A 25,171-nucleotide genomic window follows, 5' to 3' on the forward strand; every position below is an offset into this window, starting at 1 on the left:
AAGCCCCCATGGAGCCCATTTCCCACAATTCTTATGTTCAGCCTCCGGGATCCATTTATTGTTTACATAAGAAGCGATGGGCTTCTTCTTAATGTGGTATGGTCTGTGAGCACCAAACAGCTTCTATGCTTAGTCAGGGGGACATTTTATGTTTTTGATGCTTGGACTTATTATTATTTTATTATTTATTATTATTTTGTTTCCAATACCCCCCTCCTAATCTAGGGATAGAATCAAGATCACGTGAAGGGCTCATACCACTTTACAAGGCCTTGGTAAGGGCACACTTGGAATATTTGCATTCAGTTCTGGTCGCTATGATGTAGAAAAGATGTGGAGTGTAGAGAAGAGCAACAAAGGTGATTAGGGGACTGGAGACTAAAACATATGAAGAACCGTTGCAGGAACTGGGTATGTCTAGTTTAATGGAAAGAAGGACCAGGGGAGACATGATAGCAGTCTTCCAATATCTCAGGGGTTGCCACAAAGAAGAGGGAGTCAAACTATTTTCCAAGGCACCTGAGGGTAGGACAAGAAGCAATGGGTGGAAACTAATCAAGGAGAGAAGCAACTTAGAACTGAGGAGAAATTTCCTGACAGGTAGAACAATTAATCAGTGGAACAGCTTGCATCCAGAAGTTGTGAATGCCCCAACACTGGAAGTCTTTAAGAAGATGTTGGATAGCCATCTGTCTGAAACGGTATGGGGTTTCCTGCCTAGGCAGGGGGTTGGACCAGAAGACCTCCAAGGTCCCTTCCAACTGTATTGAATTATTATTGTATTATTGTATTTATCCAAAAAGGGGAGGTGTAAACACTTTCATAAAATCAGAAAACGAAAGGATTGGAATGGACTTTTAGAGGTCATTTAGGCCAACCCCATTGCCACCACAAAGCTCTCCAGCCTCTGCTCAAAACCTTCTAGCAACTGAGACTCCACCAGAACATAATAAGAGAGTTGGAAGGGACCTTGGAGGTCTTCTAGTCCAACCCCCTGACTAGGCAGGAAACCCTATACCGTTTCAGACAAATAGCTATCCAACATCTTCTTAAAGACTTCCAGTGTTGGGGGCTTTCACAACTTCTGGAGGCAACTTCTGTTCCACTGATTAATTGTTCTAACTGTCAGGAAATTCCTCCTCAGTTCTAAGTTGCTTCTCTCCTTGATTAGTTTCCCCCCATTGCTTCTTGTTCTACCCTCAGGTGCCTTGGAGAATAGTTTGACTCCCTCTTCTTTGGGGCAACCCCTGAGATATTGGAAGACTGCTATTATGTCCCCCCTTAGTCCTTCTTTCTCTTAAGCTAAACATGCCCAGTTCCTGCAACCGTTCCTCATGCCAAGTGGTTGACCCCTCTTCCTGGTCATTCAGCTGCTGTCCAGCTGAAATCTTCTTCCTTCCATTTTAAACCTTAATACAGGAGAACCTCTGGTCACGACCATAGTTCATTCCATAACTTTGCTCGCAACCCCATTTGGATGTGACCTGAACCTAATTTTGGAAATTCGGCGCTTACAAAGAAAAAAAAAGAGGCCTAAAAGGGGAAATCAGGCATGAAAAAAAAAATTGGGAATTTTTTTATTGCAATCTGATTTGATCGTGGTCAGGAGCGTTGGCGACTAGATATACAGGTACTCCTCAACTTATAGCGGTTGATGTAGTGGCCATTCAAAGTTACGATGGCACTGAAAAACATGACTTAGGACTGCTTCTTACCCTGAGGTCCGTTGTGGCCTCCCCAGGGTCACATGCTCAGAATTCGGACACTTGGCAACTGACTCGTGTTTGCGACGGTCGCAGTGTTCCAGGGGTGGGGGTTGGGGAGCGTATTATGCGATCCCCTTTTGCCACCTTCTGACAAGTGAAGTCTGTTTACTTAACAACCACGTTACTAACTTATCATCGGCAGTGATTTGCTTAACAACTGTGCCAAGGTCGTAAAATGGGGCAAAATTCACAAATGTTTCACTTAGCGACAAAAGTGTTGGGCGCAGTTGTGGCTGTGACTACCTGTAAAGGCTGAATTCCTCCAACTCAGGGGTGCTGAGGCAGCATGCATGTGGATGCTCACATTCCTAATGCAATGTGCCCTGCGCATGTGCGCATGACACACCCACGCCATGTTTCGGGACTGGGGCCAAAAATGGGGCACCACCTCACGTCCCCTTACCCCCACGCGTGTATGTGCGTCTCCCACATGGTTGGCAGAGAAATTCATCTGGCCGGTGGGAGGCATGCGCGCACATGCGCAGTGGAGCAGAGCGACGGCTCTTGTGCCCACCAAGTGAGCTCCGCTTGCCCCAGGTTCGCCACCAGGGCTCTAACTGCACAATACCAGAGGGTTTATTTCTTTTATTTAATGATAAAATTTATAGGCCGCCTATCTTAACTCAAGGTAATTCTAGGCAGGTAGTCCTCGTAAAATGGGGGAAAATTAACAGCCCTACTTAGCGGCAAAGTTTGGGCTCAATAGTTGTCTTAAATTGAGGACTACCTGTGGTTGTTTGGCTTTTCTATCTGTGTGTGTGTGTGTGTGTGTGTGTGTGTGTTGTTGTTGTTGTTTTCTGCAAAGACACAGAACAGGTTGTGCTGTCTTCTGTCTCTCGGCCATTCAATTATCATGTCTGTCGGCCGTTTTCTCCGGGCTAAAAATATACCTAATTTGTGACTAGACATCTCTTTGTTCGGTGTCCTTATTTCCAAGAACTGGTGCTGATGCTCCGGGTGTGAAGAGGAGTTCTGTTTCTCATTGCTGTTTGGTTTTTTGGCAGTTGAACAAATGTTTTTCGTCCCTCTTCAGCTTCCACTCATGAGTCACCAAGTTCTTTTTTCAGGTTCTCTGCAGCTCCTGCCTCTGACGGAGTTTATCCCACCTGTTTTTATATCTTTTGGCCTACTCAAGGCGGGCAACACGCTTCCTCCTCCTCCTCTTTTTCTAACTCACAACAACCACCCTGCGAGGTGGGCTGGGTTGAAAGAGCGCAAGTGGCCCAAGATCACCCAGCCGGCTTTTGTGTCTTAAGGCGGGACTAGAACTCACCGTCTCCTGGTGATTGGCCCACAGTCACCCAGCCGGCTTTCAAGCCAAAGGCGGGACTAGAACTCCCCCTCTCCTGGTGATTGGCCAAAAGTCACCCTGCTGACTTTTGTGCCAAAGGCGGGACTAGAACTCCCCCTGTCCTGGTGATTGGCCCACAGTCACCCAGCCGGCTTTCAAGCCAAAGGCGGGACTAGAACTCCCCCTCTCCTGGTGATTGGCCAAAAGTCACCCTGCTGACTTTTGTGCCAAAGGCGGGACTAGAACTCCCCCTGTCCTGGTGATTGGCCCACGGTCACCCAGCCGGCTTTCAAGCCAAAGGCGGGACTAGAACTCCCCCTCTCCTGGTGATTGGCCAGCTTTCATGCCGTCTCCTGGTTTCTGGCCCAAGCACCCTCATGCTGAACTGCCTCTCCTTGTGGTCCCCTTTTCGTACATCCGTCCCCTCGTGTTCTTCGGGCTCAGATACTTTGCCTCGACCTCCTTGCTGTGTGGTGTCCGGTGTGCCAGATTGTGACGGTTTCTCCTCCCGCCAGAGACTCACTGGCTGAGCGGACTGCCCTAAGAATGGTGGCCTGAGCAAGAGAGGGTTTGTTTTTTTTTAGACCGGGAAGAAAGTGGCCAAGATGCCCCTTCTGGGAAGACCAACCTTTTTTCCCATCCTTCAGCAAAGAGATTTCCCATTAGCAAGGCCCCTGACATACACACACACACACACACACACACACACACACACCAGCTTTTGATTGTGTTGTGCACTCAGCATGTCGTTCTGTTCTAATTTAGGTCACGACTGCCTTAACTAAATGGGGCACTTTCTCCTTCTGAGGGGGGGCACTCCGTCATTCAGATTCAGCAGGCAATTTTAGGCATCTTTGTTATTTTTCCGGGCATAAACAACTCCTGGTGGATTCCGTTTCTCTTCACCTGGCTCATCTTTGCCCACCTGCCACAGCAGATCCTGGGGGGAAACCAGGAGAGGTGCGTCCGATTTCAGAAGCACGTTTTAGGTCCGTGATGGTGAACCTTTCCGGCACTGAGTCGCCAAACTGGAATATTCGTGCCCGAGCGCCGTAAACCCAAAAACCAGCAGGCCGGTGTGCGCATGCCTGTCTTTTGGCCCAAAAAATGGCCTGTTTTTTTGGGGTGTTTTGGGGGGTGTTTTTTGGGGCGTTTCAGGCTTTTTCCCGGTGCTCCAGAACAGCTGGTGATGGCACGCATGCCATAGGTTCACCATCACAGGTTTTAGGTTCAGAAAACTGCAGAGGCCGGCAGCTTTAGAAACGTGACCCATCTTGATTAAGGGAGAAATGTTTGTGGCTCAGGACTGAACTTTCTGCAAAGTCCGTGGTGCTGTCTGAGCTGGGGGGGGGGGGGGGCGTTGTTCCTTGCAGACGTTTCATGACCCAACTAGGGAACGCCATCAGTAGTAGAAAGGAGGGGGGGGTTTGCTCTCTCTTTATGTACAAGTGACTTGCCCTGTCAATGTTCTTAGAGGTTCCTGGGTTAGGCTGCAAAAGAACCACCAAGATGGGAGAGCCCCAAAAACTACTACTTATCCTCCTCCTTTCTAACACTGATGATGTTCCCTAGTTGGGTCATGAGACGTCTGCAAGAAAACACCAAAGCTCAGAGAGCACCAAGGACCCCACATTTCAACCCCGAGCTACAGGTATTCTCTCCTATGGATACTGCCGAGTCTTTTCTGTGATACCCCCCCCCCCTCCCCATGGTTGAAAAACCTAGAGCGATGCGTCCCAGCCTGGGCCTTGCTTTTTTTTTTCTTTTTCCCAAGGCGAGAGGACCTTGCAAGCTGATCCCGCAATTCTTCCGTGTTTGGGGGGGAGGGGGGTGGAACCACGAAGTGCCCAGGACCACCCAGGGGTTTAAGACTCCCGAGAGCCATGGCCTTGGTTGCAGCTGCAGTGATGCCTGGGCTGTTTCATAACTAGCGATGTAATTTTGCCTCCGTTAATAGAACGACCCGAAGCTCCAGATGAGCTCTGAAGTGTCCTCCTGGGAAAAATGATTTTGTGTGGGTAGAAAGTGTTGGCCTCGAGATGTAAAAGCTCTGAGAGGAGAGACAGGGCATTGGCGAATGGCAGTCACTTCTGCCAAAAGTCCAGAGACACATTTAATAAAATATAATTAAAGCGTAGTAGAGATGACCCACAAGCCAATTCTGGGGCGGGTAAAATCAAGCATGTCCCTGCAAGGCAAAAATCAGAATTATTGCAGAATAATTATTGCTTCGGCCATGGCAGGCGATCAGATTGACTGGGGAAAAAGAGGGCAAGTTATCTGTCGTCCTCAAGTTATGACCATAATTGAGCCCCAAGATTTCCATTGTTAAGTGAGACATTTCTTAAGTGAGTTTTGCCCCCGTTTTACACCCTTTCTTGCCTGGGGGGGTTAAGTGAGTCGCTTCCATCGTTAAGTGAGTAACATGGTTGTTAAGTGACTTTGCTTATCAGAAGGTCGTAAAAGGGGATCAGGTGACCCTGGCACGGTGCGACCGTCATAAATACGAGTCAGTTGCCAAGTGTCCGAATTGTGACCACGGGGATGCTGCAACGGTCGTAAGTGTGAAAATCCAGTCCCAGGTCCCTTTTCTCAGTGCCATTGTCACTTTGAACCGTCACTAAATGAATGGTTTCAATCCGAGGGCTACCTACATACCTCCGTGTTAGGGTATCTGTATCTGTGACTGGTCCAGATTGTAACCTCTGCTGCAAACCTTTGCATTTTAAACCTCCTTAGTTTTTTTTAAAATATATTTGCCTTTCCTACAAACTGGAATTAAAAGAACCGAATTTAACGCAAATACAGGCTGGCCTGCTAGAGAGAGCAATTTAATCTGGCTAGCAATCTGTCTCCAGGAAAAAACAAGCCATTTTTTTCCCATCCCCCAGAGAAGATGTTTAGCAGCCGGAAGCATTTTGTCAACCTTGAATGATCACCCCAAGCTAAGATGGGTCAGGCAAGGTCGGCAGTTGGATGAGAGCCCGTCCCAAAAACCCAGACAGAAATTCACCAAAAAAAGGCACAAAAAAAAAAGCAAAATTGCTAACCAATCTTTATTGTTTCAAAGAAAGAGAGAGAGAGAAACAGAGAGACAGAGAAAGAGCGAAATAGAGAAACAGAGAGAGAGAGAGAGAAACAGAAAGAGAAAGAAGAAAGAAAGAGAAAGAAGGAAACAGAGAGAAACAGAAAGAGAGAGAAAAGAGAGAAAAAGAGAAACAGAAAAAACAAGAGAGAGAAAGAAGGAAACAGAAAAAGAGAAACAGAGAGAAAGAGAGAAAGAAACACACACACAGAGAGAAACAGAAAGAGAGAAACAGATAAATAGAGAAACAGAGAGAGAAAGAAACAGAGAGAGAGAAAGAAACAGAAATAAACAGAGTGAAAGAAGAAAAAGAGAAAGAAGGAAACAGAGAGAGAAAAAGAGAAACAGAGAGAGAAAGAAGGAAACAAAGAGAGAAACAGGAAGAAAGAGAAACAGAGAAAGAGAAAGAAACAGAGAGAGAGAAACAGAGAGAAAGAAAGAGAAAGAAGGAGAAACAGAAAAAGAGAGAAAGAGAGAAAGAAACAGAGAGAACCAGAAAGAAGGAAACAGAGAGAGAGAGAGAGAGAAAGGAGAAACAGAGAAAGAGAAAGAAACAGAAAGAAACAGAAAGAGAGAAAGAAGGAAACAGAGAAAGAGAGAAGGAGAGAGAGAAACAGAAAGAAAAAGAAAGAGAGAAAGAAAAAGAAACAAAGAAACAGAGAAAGAAGGAAAGAGAAAGAAACAGAAAGAGAGAAAGAAGGAAACAGAAAGAAACAGTGAGAGAAACAGAAACAGAAAAAACAGAGAAAGAGAAGAAACAGAGATAGAAAGAAGGAAACAGAGAAAGAAGGAAACAGAAGAAAGAGAGAAACAGAGAGAAGGAGAGAGAGAAACAGAAAGAAAGAGAAAGAGAGAAAGAAACAGAGGAAGAAGGAAAGAGAAAGAAACAGAGAGAAACAGAAAGAAGAAAAAGAAAGAAACAGAAACAGAGAAAGAAGGAAACAGAAAGAAGCAGAGAGAAACAGTGAGAGAAACAAACAGAAAAAAACAGAGAGAAAGAGAAGCAAAAGAAGGAAACAGAGAGAAAGAGAAGAAACAGAGAAGGAAGGAAACAGAAAGAAACAGAGAGAGAGAAAGAGAAACAGAAAGAAGGAAAGAAAGAAACAGAAACAGAGAGAGAAAGAGAGAAAGAAGGAAACAGAGAAAGAGGGAGAAACAGAAAGAAGAAAGAGGAAATGGAGAGAGAAACAGAGAGAAAGAAGAAAGAGAGAAAGAAGGAAACAAAGTAAGGAACAGAGAGAAAGAAGAAAGAGGGAAACAGAGAGAAACAGAAAGAAGAAATAGAGAAAGAAGGAAATAGAGAGAAAGAGAGAAACAGAAAGAAAGAGAAACAAAGAAACAGAGAGAAAGAAACAAAGAACAGAAAGAAGGAAACAGAGAAAGAGAAACGGAGAAACAGAAAGAGAGAAACAGAGAAAGAAGGAAACAGAGAGAAAGAAGGAAACAGAGAAAGAGAAACGGAGAAACAGAAAGAGAGAAACAGAGAGAAAGAAGGAAACAGAGAGAAAGAAGGAAACAGAAAGAGAAACGGAGAAACAGAAAGAGAGAAACAGAGAGAAAGAAGGAAACAGAGAGAAAGAAGGAAACAGAGAAAGAGAAACGGAGAAACAGAAAGAGAGAAACAGAGAAAGAAGGAAACAGAGAGAAAGAAGGAAACAGAGAAAGAGAAACGGAGAAACAGAAAGAGAGAAACAGAGAGAAAGAAGGAAACAGAGAGAAAGAAGGAAACAGAGAAAGAGAAACGGAGAAACAGAAAGAGAGAAACAGAGAGAAAGAAGGAAACAGAGAGAAAGAAGGAAACAGAGAAAGAGAAACGGAGAAACAGAAAGAGAGAAACAGAGAGAAAGAAGGAAACAGAGAGAAAGAAGGAAACAGAGAAAGAGATAGAAACAGAACAGTGCATGTAACATAGATGTGTGTGTGGGTAAGATTATCATTCCTGCTGTCAAGCAAAACCAAGCATTTAATAGTGATTGCCATACCATGTGCATGAATCACACAAGTGGCAAGAAAATAGGGGCAGTCAGTCATAACACAGGTTATGTAGACAGTAAACACAAGGTCAATCAAAATGGACTCAAATGTCTATACACCAATGCACAGAGTATGAGGAATAAACAGGGCGAATTAGAAATTCAAGTAAAAGAGGGCAGATACGACATTATTGCCATTACAGAAACTTGGTGGGATGAAACCGACAAATGGAACATACAGCTAGAAGGATTTAAATTATTTAAAAGAAATAGACCAAATAAAAGAGGAGGTGGAGTTGCACTATATATAAGAAATAACTACATCTCTACAGAAATAGAACACAACAATGATGAGAACTATATTGAATGCATTTGGGTCAATATTAAAGGTTGTGGGGGAAATGACATTGCCATAGGTCTATACTACAGGCCACCCAACCAAGCAGAGGAAGTAGATGAACTTTTTGCTAGTCAGCTAACTAAGGTATGTAGGAAGCACACCACAATAGTAGTGGGGGATTTTAACTATCCTGACATCAACTGGGAAACAAACTCTGCACCAAGTGGAAGATCCAACAGGTTCCTAACAAACCTTTCAGACAACTTTGCTTCCCAAAAAGTAGAGAAGGGAACAAGGGGATCAGCCATATTGGGCTTAATTCTCACTAACAGAGAGGAAATGATAGAAAGTGTTGAAGCCATAGGAACCCTGGGGACAAGTGACCATGCAATATTGGAATTCAACATTATGCAAACACAAGTAGTAGAACAATGTCAAACTAGAGTATTGGACTTTAAGAGAGCTAATTTCAATAAACTTAGAGAGAGCTTGGGAAAAAGTTCCGTGGATGAGAATCCTCAAGGGGAAAAAAATTGAAGAAGCTTGGGAAATTTTGAAAAATGAGATTACAAAAGCCCAGTCTAGCACAATACCAATGAAGAAGAAAAATAACAGCTCCCAAAAGAAACCAGCATGGCTGCATAAAGAACTCTCTGATAAATTGAAAGACAAAAAAGATAAGTATAAAAAGTGGAAAGTGGGGGGGACATAAATAAGGCAGAATATCAGCAAATAGCCCGAGCATGTAAAGATGAAGTAAGGAAAGCTAAGGCTCACAATGAAGAAAGACTTGCCACAAAAGTAAAAAATAACAAAAAATGCTTCTTCCAACATGTTAAAAACAAGAAAAAAGTTAAGGAAACAATTGGTCCATTGCTAGGAGAAAGTGGCAAGAAGGTGACAAGCAACAGGGAGAAAGCAGAATTATTTAACTCATGTTTTGCATCTGTCTTTACACAAAGGGATAAAACAGTCCAACCTATCAAAAGCAGCACCACAAAAATCAGATTAGGAACACAAATTGAAATAGGGAAGAAAATGGTAAGTGAGCACCTGTCTACCCTAGATGAGTTCAAATCACCAGGACCGGATGGATTACACCCCAGGGTTCTGAAGGAACTGGCAGACGAGATCTCAGAACCACTGAATTATATCTTTCAGAGATCCTGGAGCACCGGGGAACTACCAGAGGACTGGAAAAGAGCTGATGTGGTTCCCATCTTCAAAAAAGGGGAAAAAAGATCCAGGAAACTACAGACCTATCAGCCTGACCTCAATACCAGGAAAGATTCTGGAAAAGATAATCAAACAATGAATTAGCGAACACCTAGAAGCAAACAAAGTAATAGCCAAAAGCCAACATGGGTTTGTCAAAAACAGATCATGCCAGACTAATCTTATTGCGTTCTTCGACAAAGTGACAAAATTAGTGGACCAGAGGAATGCCGTCGATATAGTTTACTTGGACTTCAGTAAGGCTTTTGATAAAGTAGACCATAACCTACTACTAGATAAAGTAGAAGAATGTGGGTTAGACAGCATCACCACCAGATGGATTCATAACTGGCTGACCAACCGCACTCAATGTGTAGTCCTCAATGGAACTGCATCTACATGGAGGGAAGTATGCAGTGGAGTACCCCAAGGCTCTGTTTTAGGCCCAGTACTCTTCAACATCTTCATCAATGATTTGGATGAGGGAATAAATGGGGAACTCATCAAATTTGCAGATGACACCAAGCTGGCAGGAATAGCCAACACTCCAGAAGACAGGCTTAAGATACAGAAGGATCTTGACAAACTTGAACATTGGGCACTATCTAATAAAATGAAATTCAATGGTGAAAAGAGTCAGGTTCTACATTTAGGCAAGAAAAACGAAATGCACAGGTACAGTATAGGTGATACCTTGCTCAATAGTAGTAACCGTGAGAGGGATCTTGGAGTCCTAGTGGACAACCATTTAAATAGGAGCCAGCCGTGTGCAGCAGCTGCCAAAAAAGCCAACACAGTTCTAGGCTGCATCAACAGAGGGATAGAATCAAGATCATGTGAAGGGTTAATACCACTTTATAATGCCTTGGTAAGGCCACACTTGGAATACGGCATTCAGTTTTGGTTGCCACGATGTAGAAAAGATGTGGAGACTCTAGAAAGAGTGCAGAGAAGAGCAACAAAGATGATTAAGGGACTGGAGGCTAAAACAGATGAAGAACGGTTGCAGGAACTGGGTATGTCTAGTAGTTTAATGAAAAGAAGGACTAGGGGAGACATGATAGCAGTGTTCCAATATCTCAGGGGTTGCCACAAAGAAGAGGGAGTCAAGCTATTCTCCAAGGCACCTGAGGGTAGAACAAGAAGCAATGGGTGGAAACTAATCAAGGAGAGAAGCAACTTAGAACTGAGGAGAAACTTCCTGACAGTTAGAACAATTCATCAGTGGAACAGAAGTTGCCTCCAGAAGTTGTGAATGCCCCAACACTGGAAGTCTTTAAGAAGTTGTTGGATAGCCATTTCTCTGAAACGGTATAGGGTTTCCTGCCTAGGCTATAAGACCTCCAAGGTCCCTTCCAACTCTACTATTGTATTATTGTATTAAATTAGTGTTACAAGGTAGAATAGACTCCTTCCCAGAAATGGGTGTAGAAGAGGCATTAGGAGCATTAGAAGCAACATTAGCTATGATTTCAATGTAGCTTATAAGTTCTGCCTCACTAATTTTGCTACTTGGATCTTAGGAATTTTGACTGACCCTTTCCCAGTTCTGGTAATTAATTCCAGGGTTTAACTGGGCTCAATATATATAACTGGGATTACTGTATATCGGGCACCACTGGAGAAGAAGGAAGAAAGAAAGAATTGCTGCTGAATCAAAGCAGGGCAGCATTGCAAGATTTTATCAATGTAGTTATGTGATAGAATGTGCTCTTCTGATTGTTCCTATCTGGTTTATCTCACAAGTCTGATATCGATCTTGCAGGCCTGAAAGAACAATCCTTCTTTTCTCTCCCCCAACTCTGCTATTGTATTGTATTGTATTGTAGAGAGGGACAGAAGAAAGAGAGAGAAAGGAAACAGTGAGAGAAAGAAAGAGAGAGAAAGAAGGAAAGAGAAACAGAGAAAGAGAGAAAGAAGGAAAAGAAAGAAGGAAAGAGAAAGAAGGAAACAAACAGAAAGGAACAGCGAAAGACGGAAACAGAAAGAAACAAAGAAGAAAGAGAGAAAGAAGGAAACAGAAAGAGAGGAACAGAGAGAAAGAAGAAAAAACAGAAAGAGAAACAGAGAAAGAAATAGAGAAGGAAGGAAAGAGAATCAGAGGGAAAGAAACAGAAAGAAGGAAACAGAAAGAGAGAAAGAAGGAAAGAGAGAAACAGAGAGAAAGAAAGAAAGAAAGAAAGAAAGAAAGAAAGAAAGAAAGAAAGGGAAAAATGACATGAACCTGCCAAGGTTTTTCATTCACCATGAATTGACTTGGATTTCAGAATGTCTTTCATTTTTTAATTAAGAAAAAAGAAAAACTGAAAGAGCTTGCAGACAAAACGAGACTTTTAGCTGTGAGTCGAAGAATTGATTCCTGTCTTCTGCTTCTGTTCCTGTTCAGGTGGGAGACCACAAATTCAGCGCCCATCGTATTGTCCTGGCGGCCTCCATTCCTTACTTCCACGCCATGTTCACGAACGATATGATGGAATGCAAGCAAGATGAAATCGTCATGCAGGGCATGGATCCGAGGTAAAGGGGCGGGTTGGGTGAGGACATTTCCCCTCGGGATGGGCCAAATCTATTTCATGGTGGGGTCCTTAGTGCTCTCCGAGCTGGGCGGTTTTCTTGCAGACTTTTCATGACCCGACTAGGTAATGTCATCAGTGCTAGAAGAGAAAGGAGTTGTGAAGAGGAGAAAGAGGACTGTGAGTTCTTTGGTTTTCTCTGAGCTTGGTTTCTCTCACAGACGTTTCATGACCCGCCTAGCGAACATCATCAGTGCCAGAAGGGAGCATGGTTTGCTTTTAGCACTGATGATGTTACCTAATTCAGTCATGAAACGCCTTTGTTCTCTATGCCATCTGTCTGGTAAGCTCACAAGATTCGTTTTTCTCACCATGGACACATCTGAACTAGACTGTATTGTTTCTCTGTGTCATAATATCAGTGGGTATATACATAATTTTGTATTTATTTGCTTATTTATTTTGTCCTGTTTATGTATATTGGAGGTGGTGACCCTTTGAGAGCTGTATGCAATTAAATTTCATTTTTATGTATGACAAATTAGTCTACATTTGAAGTGACAATGAAGTTATTGTTCAGTTCCATTCCAATTTCTATTCTATTCTATATTTTTCTATCCTATTCTCTATTCCAATTTCTATCATATCCTATTCCATCCCATCCTATTCCTATTCCTATCCTATCCTCAGGGCCGCCTTAACATTATTATGGGCCCTGGGCAAGGCAGTGTACTGGATCCTATACAACTACTCACAGGAATAAAAAATGGAAACGGTCGATAAAATTAAACATATATTTATTTTATTGGCACTTCCAGCAAAATTGGTGTTGAAACATTAAAAACATGCTGTGCAGCAACAGCAAACTATTCAACGTGATAAACATTGGAACAATACACGAGGCTTGAAAAACGCAATAATGCTCAGTAAGCCATACAGTTGCTGTATTTATATGATACAAGGTGCATTTAAGGGTTAATAGGTGCAGATTAATATGGGGTTATGCTCTTGGGGCCCATGGGCAAGTGCCTATCAGGCCCATGTGTAATTAGATGCAACTGGCAATTAGAAAAGATGTTTGACCGTCACCTTTCTGGTGTATCCATTTCATAGGAGAAGTGGTGGTTTTCTAATTTATATCTACTTTCTTGAGGACCAGAAGCGTGGTGGGATGAAGATCTAGAATCTGCAAGGGCCTCCACTTTGACCAAAAATTCTGAATTACGTCGCCATGCGCATATTATAGTTGGCTTGGGTTACTAAGACCGGGTATTTGTGCACTGCTCTGAGTCACTTTTACTGAAGTGGTCATTTAAACGAATTTGATTAAATCAATGGACGTAACTATCGGCTCTTCTTTTTCCAATTTTAGTGCACTGGAAGCTCTGATCAATTTCGCCTACAATGGGCATTTAGCCATTGACCAGCAAAATGTCCAGTCTCTGTTGATGGGAGCCAGTTTCCTGCAGCTACAGAACATCAAGGATGCCTGTTGCTCCTTCCTCAAAGAGAGGTGAGCCATGGATGCAAAAAATCTGGATATAGAATACTAGGGGGCCTCCTTGGAGGTCTTCTAGTCCACCCCGTCCACCCCCACCCCACTCAAGGTAGAAGACGTTACATATTCCACCGTGGTCCAGTCTTATTTCTGAGTGTCCAGTCTCCTCCGACCAGAAAGATCAAGGAAGTTTACATTGCAGGTAGCGCTCGGCCTCCTGTCCCCAAGGCCATTCGCACGTCATACTGCATTGTGCCAGCAGGTGGCGGCCTTTGTTCCTCTGGGCTGTGAAAGGGCAGTGGATCACCCCAGGTTAACCTTCGGAAAGAAGGCCAGGAGGAAATCTCACCTGACCAAAAGGATACTTTTGCTGCCATGACATTTACACCCGGGACCCCAATAATGTCGCTGCCCCCTTAGGAATACAGTATAGCCCAGTGGTGGCAAACCAATGGCACGCGTGCCGGAAACAGCACACAAAGCCATCCCGTAAGGAATGCGCGGCCTTGCTGGCTTCTCTCCCATGTTCCTATGCACATACCCGTGCGTGTGGGACCACCAAAACCTGGAAGAGCATTGTTCTGGCATGCATGTGCGCACCATCACCCAAACCCCCGGGTTTCCATTGTGTGCGTGCCCGGCAGTCGGTGCCAGAAACTGGGAGTCTGGGTGCCAATGCGTGCATGTGCGATGGAAGGCTGCTCTTGCGGGTTTTGGCGCTCCCTCGCACGAGAAGGCCAGCCAGGCTGTGTGTTCCTCGCAGGATGGTTTTGTGTGCCATTTCCGGCACGTGGGTCCCAAAAAGGTTTGCCATCATTGCCATAGGCCAGTGTTTCTCAAACTTGGTGACTTTAAGTCCTGTGGACTTCAACTCCCAGAATCCCCCAGCCAGCATAGCTGGCTGGGGGATTCTGGGAGTTGAAGTCCACAGGACTTAAAGTCACCAAGTTTGAGAAACACTGCCATAGGCCAATCCCCAGGTAGGGCTTGGAGGAGAAGCCACCTGCCGATACTCACTGCGCAAGACAATTTGGCGGGGACACGGACACACACAAAGGGTTGGGCCAGATGTTTCCTGTTCACACACACACACACACACACCCTCTCTCTCTCTGCTGTCCGAAGGCTTCACCCCAAGAACTGCCTGGGAGTGCGCCAGTTTGCAGAGACCATGATGTGCGCCGTCCTGTATGACGCAGCCAACAGCTTCGTCCACCAGCACTTCGTGGAGGTCTCCATGTCCGAGGAGTTCCTGGCTCTGCCGTACGAAGACGTCCTGGAGCTGACCTCCAGGGATGAACTCCACGTGAAGTTGGAGGAGCAGGTAAGGGGGGGGCCCTTCCAGACCCTGAAATACACTCCGGGTTTTCGTTTCTCCCCCACTCCCAGCCCCCTCCCCCCCTTTTTTTAAAAAAAACAGCTACACCATTACCCTGTTTTCCCTGAAAATAAGACCTCCCCGGATAATAAGAAGCCCAATCGAACTTTTGAGCACATGCGCCTGAAAATATTGCAACACAGCAGCAGCCATGAGGGGACCACGCTCGCTGCCTCCTGCACCTCAAATATTAATAAGACCCCCCTGAAAATAAGGCCAAGCGCTTATTTCGGGGGTCAAAAGAAAATAAGACCCTGCCTTATTTTTGGGGAAAGACGGTAACTCTATAACTTCTGGCAGGCCTTGAGTTAAAACCGTTCGTTCAGCGGCTGTTTGAAGTTACAACGGCACTGGAAAAGGGGACTTAGGAGCAGTTTTTTCACACTTATGACCGATGTGGCGTCCCCACGGTCACATGATCAAAATTCAGACGCTTGGCGACTGACGCATATTTATGACGGGTCGCCGTGTCCCAGGGACCAAGCGATCGTCTGACAGGCAAAGTCAGTGAGGAAGCTGGATTCACTTAACAACTTTAACAAGTGCACTGGTTCACTTAACAACTGTGACGAGAAAGGTGGTCAGATAAGGCAAACTTCACTTGACAACTGTTTCTTTTTGCAACGGAAGCGTTGGGCTCAGTTGTGGTCGTAAGTCAAGGACTTTAACTGTCAGTTAAAGAAGCCTCAGAAGCTAATAGCTGCCGGGCAGGAGCAGAACTCGCATCTCAATTTGGGAATCAGTAAGATTATGAAGATCTAAATGATTGTTTGTCAGCTGTGGTCCCTTTAAGAAGTCAGGACTTCAACTCCCAGAATTCCCCATTCAGTAGAAAGCATGTCGGCTGTGGGATCCTGGGAATGGAAGTCCTTAAAGGGACCACAGTTGAGAAACTCTGATCTGGAGGATCTGTTGAAGCCCATTTTCAGGAAAAGTCAGGGTTCCTGAGGACATCAGAATGCCCCTGGCACAAGATTTGCATTTAGTCCTCAACTTACAACCATTCATTTAGTGACCGGCTACAACAGCAGCACTGAAAAATGTAACTTGGGAACCTTTTTCACACTTACGACTGTTGTAGCTTCCCCGTGATTACTTGCTCAAAATTCAGGCTCTTGGAACTGACTTGTATTTATGACGGTTGCAGTGTCCTGGGGTGTCCCCTTTTTGCAACTTCTTGGCAAGCAGGGAATCAAAGAGAAACTGATTTCTAATTGATCTTATAAACCTTGGATTAAGTCCAGAGGATGGGAAAACAGAGAAGGAAGAATTCTAAACACCTTTTAACACAAAAAGTGTTTTTAATACAATTAACAGATTATAAATCAGTCCGGAAAACTCCTCTTCCTGCCCAGCAGCACAAAATCTTGCCTTCAACACAAGAACAACAACTGGGGAAGATCCAAGGTGTTTTGCAAGAATTAATTATATGCACAAGGAAAGGAAAGACAAAACTCGACAGCTGAAAGTCTTTAAAACAAGGTAGAAAACCCAGGTACTCCTTGAACGCACGTCCCAAATTTCTGTTGCTAAGCGAGACGGTTGTAAAGTGAACTGCGCCCCATTTAGTGATGAGCTTTCCCTGATTTTAATGAGCTTTTTTGCCTCGTTTGTTAAGCAAATCGCAGCTTTGTAGGGTGCCCTGTTCGGTCGTTAAGCGAAACTGGCTCCCCGCATTGTTTGTCGGAAGCCAGCCGGGAAGGTTGCAAATACTTGATCCCATGCAACTGTCACAAGTGCATGCCAGTTTCCAAGCATCTGGATTTTGATCACATGACCATAGGCATGTTGCAACGGTCATAAATGTGAGAAACAGTCACGAGTCCCTTTTGTCACTGCCGTTGTAAAACACTCACAAAACGATTGGTCACAAGTCAAGGACTGCTTGTACAAACTCTTTAGATACAAAAGTGTAAATGCCCTGCAAGTTTATTCTGTAAAGGAAGTTCTCCACTTAAGACCAATTTGTTTAACAGCCGTTCAAAGTTATGACGTTATCCAAAAATGGTGACTTACGACCAGCCCTCATGTAGGTTTTCCTCAACCTTCCAGCATAATTGAGCCCCAAAATTCTCTTGACCTTTGCCCCGTTTTGCGACCTTTCTTGCCAGTTGTTAAGTGAACCACTTCAGTTGTTAAGTAAGTAACATGGTTGTTAAGTGAATCAGGCTTCCCCATTGACTTCACTTGTCAGAAGGTTGCAAAAGGGGATCACGTGACCCCCCCCCCCCGGACACTGCAACCGTCATAAATACGAATCAATTGCCAAACTGACAATTTTGAATGTTGCTTAACGTTGATCACGTGGCCACAGGGATGATGCAACAGTCGTAGGTATGAAAGGCAAGACCATTGTAACTTTTTTCAGTGCTTTTGTAAATTTGAACGGTCACTAAATGACCTGTTGTAAGTCGAGGACTACCTATGTTTTACGACGGGACCATGGAGTTGCCAAGGCAGGCATAAGTGCCGTACAGGTAGTCCTTGACTTAACAATTGTTCATTTAGTGACCATTCAAAGTTAACAATGGCACTGGAAAAAGTTACGACCATTTTTCAGACTTATGACCCCGTGGTCCCATGATTTACATTAGGATGCTCATCAACTGACTCATATTTGTGACGATTTCAGTGTCTCAAAGTCACAAGAAGATTGTTTTGCAATCTTCTTACAAGCAAAGGCAAGTGGGGAAGATGGATTCACTTAATGCCTGTGATTCATTTAACAACTGCAGTGATTCACTTAACAACTTTGGCAGGAAAGTTGGCAAAATGAGGAAAAAACTCGCTTAACAAAGTTTTCCCTGAGCAAGGTAAATTTTGGGCTGAATTGTGGTTGTAAGTCGAGGACTGCGTGTGCTGAGATCAAATCAGGGTGGGTGGATCCCGAGCGTCACCTGTAGGGGAAGCTGCTCACCTGTACGCTGAGCTCCCCCCCCCTTCTCTCTCTCTCTCTCTCTCTCTCCCGCCAGGTCTACGAAGCCGCCCTGGCCTGGGTCAGGTACGACCGGGAGCAGCGGGAAGCCTGCTTGCCGGACCTCCTGTCCAGAATCCGTCTGCCCCTCTGCCGGCCGCAGTTCCTGACTGACCGTGTGCAGCAGGATGACCTCGTCCGCAGCTGCCACAAGTGCAGGTGGACCGGGGGGGGGGGGGGAGGGAGGAGAAGGGAATGCACCAAAGGACCCAATTGGAGGGCCTCAGACCACACACACACACACACACACACACACACACACAGAGCGCTATAAGATCTCTGCCTTGACCAAGGGGTTGGACTAGAAGACCTCCAAGGTCCCTTCCATCCTACAGATTATATTCTTCTCCCCTCCCTCCCTCTCTCCCTTTTTTCTTTTCACTTTCTTCCTATCTTCTTTTCACTTTCTCCTTCCCTCCTTCTCTCTATCAATCAATCAATCAATCTATTTACCTACCTACCTACATCTATCTATCTATACATACATACACACCTATATTTTTCTCCCTTTCTCTTTCATCTCTCTATCTCTTTATCTCTCTCATTTCTCTCTCTCCTTCTCCCCCACCCTCCCTCTTTGTGTGTGTGTGTGTGTATATATATACTCTTTTTCTCTCATCTTTTACTCATCTCTCTCTTTCTCCCCCTCCTCCCTCCCTCTCTCTCTCTCTCTCTCTCTTTCTTCAGGGAAAACAGGAGTTTGCCTCATGTTTTGGTCACAATTCAGTTATATGGAGGGAGGGAGGGAGGAAAGAGGAAGGAAGAAAGAGAGGGAGGGAAGGAAGTGAGCAAGGGAGAAAAGGGAAGGGGGAAGGAGAGCAGGAGGGCGAAGAACGGAGGGAGGGAGAGGAGAAGAAGAAAGAGAGGAAAAAGGGGAGGGAGGGAGGGAAGGAAGGATCTTATCGTTATGCTACTGTTCTGCCAAGTACGGCATACAAGCAGTCCTTGACTTATGACCACACATTTCCATCACTAAGGGAGAAAGCTGCTGTTTGAGTTTTGCCTCGTTTTATGACCTTTCTGGCCACAGTTGTTAGGTGAATCCCTGCAGTTGTTAAGTTAGTTGCATGGTTGTTAAGTGAATCTGGGGTCTCCATTGACTTTGCTCATCAGAAGGTCGCAAGACAGAGTCACATGACTCCCGTATGCTGCAACCGTCATAAGTACAAGTCAGTTGCCAAGCGTCTTGAGTTTTGATCAGGTGACCACCGGGGATGCTGCGATGGTCGTAAAACTGAAAAACGCTCAGAAGCCACATCTTTTTCAGGGCCGTTCGAACGGTTGCCGTGTCCCGGGGGAGGTGTGTGTGTCACGAGATCGCCTTTTGCGACCTCCTGACAAGCAAAATCAAGGGGGAAGCCGGATTCACTTAACAACCATGTCACTAGCTGAACGGTTGTTGTGATTCACTTAACAACAGTGGCAAGAAAGGTCGTAAATTGGGGGCAAAACTCGCTTCACAGCTGTCCAGCTTAGCAATGGAAATTTTGGACTCCATTTTGTGGTCGTAAGTCCAGGACTCACCTGTATTTTTACAAAAAACTCCAGGTTTGCATCTATAAGTGTTAGGCCTTTTGCAACTGGGTACAATTTTGTACATTTCTGAAACGAAACTGATGGGAAGGCGAAGAAATTTCTTTCCATTTTGTTGGCCTTTCGTTTCCTTTGAGGGTTCTGTAGTTTATCCAGCAGGAATCGGGTACCTCAGTTTCCCTTTCGGTCTCTCAGTGAAGATTCCCCGTAGCGCTCTGCTGGAAATCTCGCCATTATTTACAGGGGATAAATAATTCAGCGGCTTTGATTTGAAAGATAATATATTCGGCATTTGGGGTTATTTGCTCCTGCTGTGCTTCTTATGGCGATCTGGTTATTATTATTCTCCACCGCGCTTCCTTCCGAGAACAAAACAAATAAGACCCATAAATAAGTGAAATCCTTCCCTAATGAAGCCAACAATCTTTTAAAAATGCAAAACTGAGAACCGTCTGGATGCTTTAAGAAATTATCTCAAGGCAAATTGCCCGAAGACAGAAATATTTTGTATATGTTAACACAGTATAGTATACATACTACACGGTGTGTTTACCACATTAGTAGATGACGTATCCGTAGACAGAAATGCAAATTTAGAAAGATGATCATTTCGTATAGAATGAAATGATGGTTTTTTCCTAAATTGGCATCTCTATTTTAAATCAGAAGGCGCCCGTTTTTGTCGTTGCCCACAATCATGGGTGTTTTAATCCTATTTCTGCACGGAATGGAGGCTGGCCTTGATGATCTCAAGGGTTCCTTCTGAGTATCAGGTTTTATGAAAGGCAGCATAAGAATTGTATTCCATTAGTTTGGCTCGGCAATTTTCCTGGCTCTGTCACTGAAGGTTGTCCGGACAAAAAATTGGACTGCCAGTTGTCTGAAATGGGATAGGGTCTCCTGCTTGAGCAGGGGGTTGGACTAGATAACCTCTGAAGTCCCTTCCAACTCTATAATTCTGTAAGGCCCTCCTTCTTGAGCAAGGGGTTGGACTAGATGACCTCTGGGGTCCGTTCCAATTCTGTAGTTCTGTAAGGGACTCCTTGAGTAGCGGGTTGGACTAGATGACCTCTGGGGTCCCTTACAACTCTGTCATGCTATGATTCTGTAAGGATCTTTTGCTCAAGCAGGGGGAGGGGTTGGACTAGATGACCTCCAAAGGTACGGTACCTTCCAAGTCTGTCATTCTGTAAGGTTCTCCTGCTTGAGCAGGGGGTTGGACTAGATGACCTCCGAAGTGCCTTCCAACTTTGTTATTCTGTAATTCTGTAAGGGTCTCCTTGAGCAGGGGGTTGGAGTAGATGACCTCCGAGGCCCCTTCCAACTGTCATTCTATGATTCTGTAAGATTCTCCTGTTTGAGTAGGGGGCTGGACTAGATGACCTCCGGGGTGCCTTCCAACTGTTGTTCTGCTTTAGGGACCTCGTGGATGAAGCCAAAGACTACCATCTTATGCCAGAGCGCCGGCGGCCTCTCCTCGCTTTCAAGACGCGTCCCCGTTGCTGCACATCCATTGCCGGCTTGATCTACGCCGTGGGAGGACTCAATTCAGCAGGTAAATTTCAACTCCATCACCTGTCGAGCTCCAGGCAGGTAATCCTCGATTTACGGCCATTGACAAAACCTGCCAGTTATGTCTTTAGTCATGACGTTCCTAAAGCACCTCCTCCCTGGATCGATCTGAGTTTGTGACCTCTTTTTTTTAATGCAGCAGTCACTAAGTGACTCACCATGATTGTTGAGTGAATCTGCTGTCATTAAGTGAATGCTGCAGTAACTGAGGGAACTTTAATGGAGAGTTTTTGTGTTTTTGCCAAAATCTGGAAGTAAATGTTGGTTTTGGGCAAAAACTAGGACTAGAACTCCCCGTCTCCTGGTGACTGGCCCAAAGTCCCCCAGTTGGCTTTCATGCCTAAGGCGGGACTAGAACTCCCCGTCTCCTGGTGATTGGCTCAAAGTCCCCCAGTTGGCTTTCATGCCTAAGGCGGGACTAGAACTCCCCGTCTCCTGGTGATTGGCTCAAAGTCCCCCAGTTGGCTTTCATGCCTAAGGCGGGACTAGAACTCACCGACTCCTGGTAATTGGCCCAAAGTCACCCAATATGCTTTCATGCCTAAGGCGGGACTAGAAGTCACCGTCTCCTGGTGATTGGCCCAAAGTCACCCAATATGCTTTCATGCCTAAGGCGGGACTAGAACTCACTGTCTCCTGGTAATTGGCCCAAAGTCACCCAATATGCTTTCATGCCTAAGGCGGGACTAGAACTCAGTATCTCCTGGTGATTGGCCCAAGGTCACCCAATATGCTTTCATGCCTAAGGCGGGACTAGAACTCACCGTCTCCTGGTGATTGGCCCAAAGTCACCCAGCTGGCTTTCATGCCTAAGGCGGGACTAGAACTCCCCGTCTCCTGGTGATTGGCTCAAAGTCCCCCAGTTGGCTTTCATGCCTAAGGCGGGACTAGAACTCCCCGTCTCCTGGTGATTGGCTCAAAGTCCCCCAGTTGGCTTTCATGCCTAAGGCGGGACTAGAACTCCCCGTCTCCTGGTGATTGGCTCAAAGTCCCCCAGTTGGCTTTCATGCCTAAGGCGGGACTAGAACTCCCCGTCTCCTGGTGATTGGCTCAAAGTCCCCCAGTTGGCTTTCATGCCTAAGGCGGGACTAGAACTCCCCATCTCCTGGTGATTGGCTCAAAGTCCCCCAGTTGGCTTTCATGCCTAAGGCGGGACTAGAACTCCCCGTCTCCTGGTGATTGGCTCAAAGTCCCCCAGTTGGCTTTCATGCCTAAGGCGGGACTAGAACTCCCCGTCTCCTGGTGATTGGCTCAAAGTCCCCCAGTTGGCTTTCATGCCTAAGGCGGGACTAGAACTCCCCGTCTCCTGGTGATTGGCTCAAAGTCCCCCAGTTGGCTTTCATGCCTAAGGCGGGACTAGAACTCCCCGTCTCCTGGTGATTGGCTCAAAGTCCCCCAGTTGGCTTTCATGCCTAAGGCGGGACTAGAACTCCCCGTCTCCTGGTGATTGGCTCAAAGTCCCCCAGTTGGCTTTCATGCCTAAGGCGGGACTAGAACTCCCCGTCTCCTGGTGATTGGCTCAAAGTCCCCCAGTTGGCTTTCATGCCTAAGGCGGGACTAGAACTCCCCGTCTCCTGGTGATTGGCTCAAAGTCCCCCCGTTGGCTTTCATGCCTAAGGCGGGACTAGAACTCCCAGTCTCCTGGTGATTGGCTCAAAGTCCCCCAGTTGGCTTTCATGCCTAAGGCGGGACTAGAACTCCCAGTCTCCTGGTGATTGGCTCAAAGCTTGCATGCCTGTACTAAATTAACAACTGCAGTGATTCACTTAACAACTATGGCAAGGAAGGTCATAAACAAGAGACAACTCACAGCTGTCTTGCTTAACAGCGATAACATTTGGATTCAGTTATGGTCGTAAGTCAAGTACTAATGTACTGTAAGGCGTTCTTAGTTTACAGCAGTGGTTCCCAACTTGGGCTCCGGGCCTCACAGGGGGGCAATTTGATTTTTAATCTGGGGGGGGGGCAATTTGAACCTTGTTTAAACCAAGTTAATGTCCTTTTAGGCTTCCTCTGCATGAGCAGAGTTCCCTTTTTGAGTAAAATAAGAATAATATGCCACGGAGAGCGAAGGGGGGGGATTTTGGAGGGGCTTTAGGTGGGGACCCTGGTTTAGAGCGTTAAGGCTGGCCACACCGATTGCTTTTTAAAATGCCAGCAGCAAATTTCTACGCAGGCGACTCGCTGAACGTGGTGGAAGTCTTCGACCCCATAGCCAACCACTGGGAGAAGTGCCAGCCAATGACCACGGCCCGCAGCCGGGTGGGCGTGGCCGTGCTGAATGGACTCTTGTACGCCATTGGGGGATACGACGGGCAGTGGCGGCTGAGCACGGTGGAAGTCTACAACCCCGAGACTGATTCGTGGTCCAGAGTGGGCAGCATGAACAGCAAACGGAGGTGTGTGCGTGGGGTGACCTTCCCACTGGTCAGGACGGGGGCCCAAGAATGGGGGATTCTGGGAGTGGAAGCCCTCCCTTCTTAGATCATTCTCGCCGGGGGATTTTGGGAGTTCTCCCCTCTTAAAGTCACAGTGGTTGAGCCGCTGTTCTTTCGGTTGTGCTATTGAAGTTGGTCATTCTGAAACCTCTTTATTTTCTGCCCCGTTTCAGTGCGATGGGAACTGTAGTCCTAGACGGACAGATCTATGTTTGTGGGGGCTACGACGGCACCTCCTCCCTGAACTCGGTGGAGGCCTACTCGCCCGAGACAGACAAGTGAGTATCCCTGAATGCCATTTGTGAGGTGTGTTTGCCACTACCGCAACTTCCCCCTCTCCTTTGCTGACCTTGTGAAGGTGGACGGTGGTGACACCTATGAGCTCCAACCGCAGCGCGGCCGGCGTCACCGTCTTCGAAGGCCGCATCTTCGTCTCCGGCGGACACGATGGCTTGCAAATCTTCAATAGCGTAAGTCTGTTTTGGGATCGTAGTTTTATTTCTGGCCTGTCCCTCATAATCCGTGTCTGCAGAAGTTCTTGCTACTCCAACATTGGAGGCTTTTAGGAAGAGATTGGACACCCGTTTGTCTGATATGGGATAAGGTCTCAACTCTTAACGGGGTTGGACTAGATGGCCTCCGAGGTCACTTCCCATTCTGCTATTTCATTAAAAACCACCCTTTCTCCAAAGGAAGAATCGGAGCAGAACTCTGAAGCTGTTAACCGTATGTATTTTTTTTCAAGCAGTGTAACTTATTATTTTGTTATTTACTATCTATTTAGGGGTTAGTTATAAACGGGGAGTTCTAGTCTCGCCTTAAGCATGAAGGCCGCTGAGTGACTTTGGGCCAATCAGCAGGAGACGGTGAGTTCTAGTCTTGCTTTAGGCATAAAAGCCGCTGGGTGACTGGGCCAATCACCAGGAGATGGGAGTTCTAGTCCTACCATGGGCTTGAATGTCAACTTGGGTGACTTTGGGCCAATCACCAGGAGACAGGGAGTTCTAGTCCCACGTTAGCCACGAAATCCAGTTGGGCGACTTTGGGCCAATCAATTCTAGTCCTGCCTTAGACATGAAAGGTATCTGGGCGGGGCTGAGAGAGCCAGTCAACTCACAGGGTCGTTTTCCTTGTGGGGGAAATAGGAGACAAAAGGCCTATTATAAGATGTTCCCCACTCTGAATTATATATTAATAACAAAGTCAGGGTATAAATGCCTAAATAATTCGATCTCCCTCTCTCTCTCTCTTTCCTCCTCTCTCTCTTCTCTCTTTCCCTCCCTCCCTCTCTTTCTCTTTCCCTCCCTCCCTCTCTCTCTCTTTCCCTCCCTCCCTCTCTCTCTTCCCTCCCCCCCTCTCTCTTTCCCTCCCTCCCTCTCCCTCTTTCCCTCCCTCTTTCTCTCTTTCCCTCTCTCTCTCTCTCTTTCCCTCCCCCCCTCTCTCTTTCTCTCTTTCCCTCCCCCCCTCCCCCCCTCTCTCTTTCAAATCTGCCTCTGAGGCCTTGCTGCCCCTCTAAATAGCCGTGGTGTCCTTTCGTGAAGTCGATCCCCCTCCCTGTCCTCTGTCCCATCCGTCTGCCCTCTGCTGATCCCTGG

General features: G+C 45.9%; 2 protein-coding genes across 3 annotated transcripts in view; both read left to right on the forward strand.

The window, feature by feature from the left end:
* KLHL18 (kelch like family member 18) overlaps positions 1 to 24,835 on the forward strand; it is a 29,640-nt gene extending 4,805 nt beyond the window's left edge. Inside the window, exons 2-9 of one of the 2 annotated variants that reach the window (XM_081933565.1) lie at positions 12,057 to 12,187; positions 13,556 to 13,696; positions 14,807 to 15,005; positions 18,032 to 18,192; positions 20,985 to 21,121; positions 23,300 to 23,537; positions 23,750 to 23,854; positions 23,935 to 24,835. In XM_081933565.1, the coding sequence (XP_081789691.1) occupies positions 12,057 to 12,187; positions 13,556 to 13,696; positions 14,807 to 15,005; positions 18,032 to 18,192; positions 20,985 to 21,121; positions 23,300 to 23,537; positions 23,750 to 23,854; positions 23,935 to 24,142 (1,320 nt within the window). In that variant the 3' untranslated portion in view covers positions 24,143 to 24,835. The remainder of the gene's footprint in view (positions 1 to 12,056; positions 12,188 to 13,555; positions 13,697 to 14,806; positions 15,006 to 18,031; positions 18,193 to 20,984; positions 21,122 to 23,299; positions 23,538 to 23,749; positions 23,855 to 23,934) is intronic. The other variant, XM_081933566.1, reaches the window with a different exon arrangement.
* The window catches only part of LOC309401619 (kinesin-like protein KIF9), a gene marked incomplete at its 5' end in the record, with an annotated part of 15,611 nt that continues 14,648 nt past the window's right edge, over positions 24,209 to 25,171 (forward strand). The window contains one exon of the mRNA XM_081970686.1: positions 24,209 to 24,295. Within this exon, the coding sequence (XP_081826812.1) occupies positions 24,209 to 24,295 (87 nt within the window). The remainder of the gene's footprint in view (positions 24,296 to 25,171) is intronic.

The sequence above is a fragment of the Natrix helvetica genome (assembly GCF_964273705.1).
Source record: "Natrix helvetica genome assembly, chromosome: Z".
NCBI classification, from domain to species: domain Eukaryota; kingdom Metazoa; phylum Chordata; class Lepidosauria; order Squamata; family Natricidae; genus Natrix; species Natrix helvetica.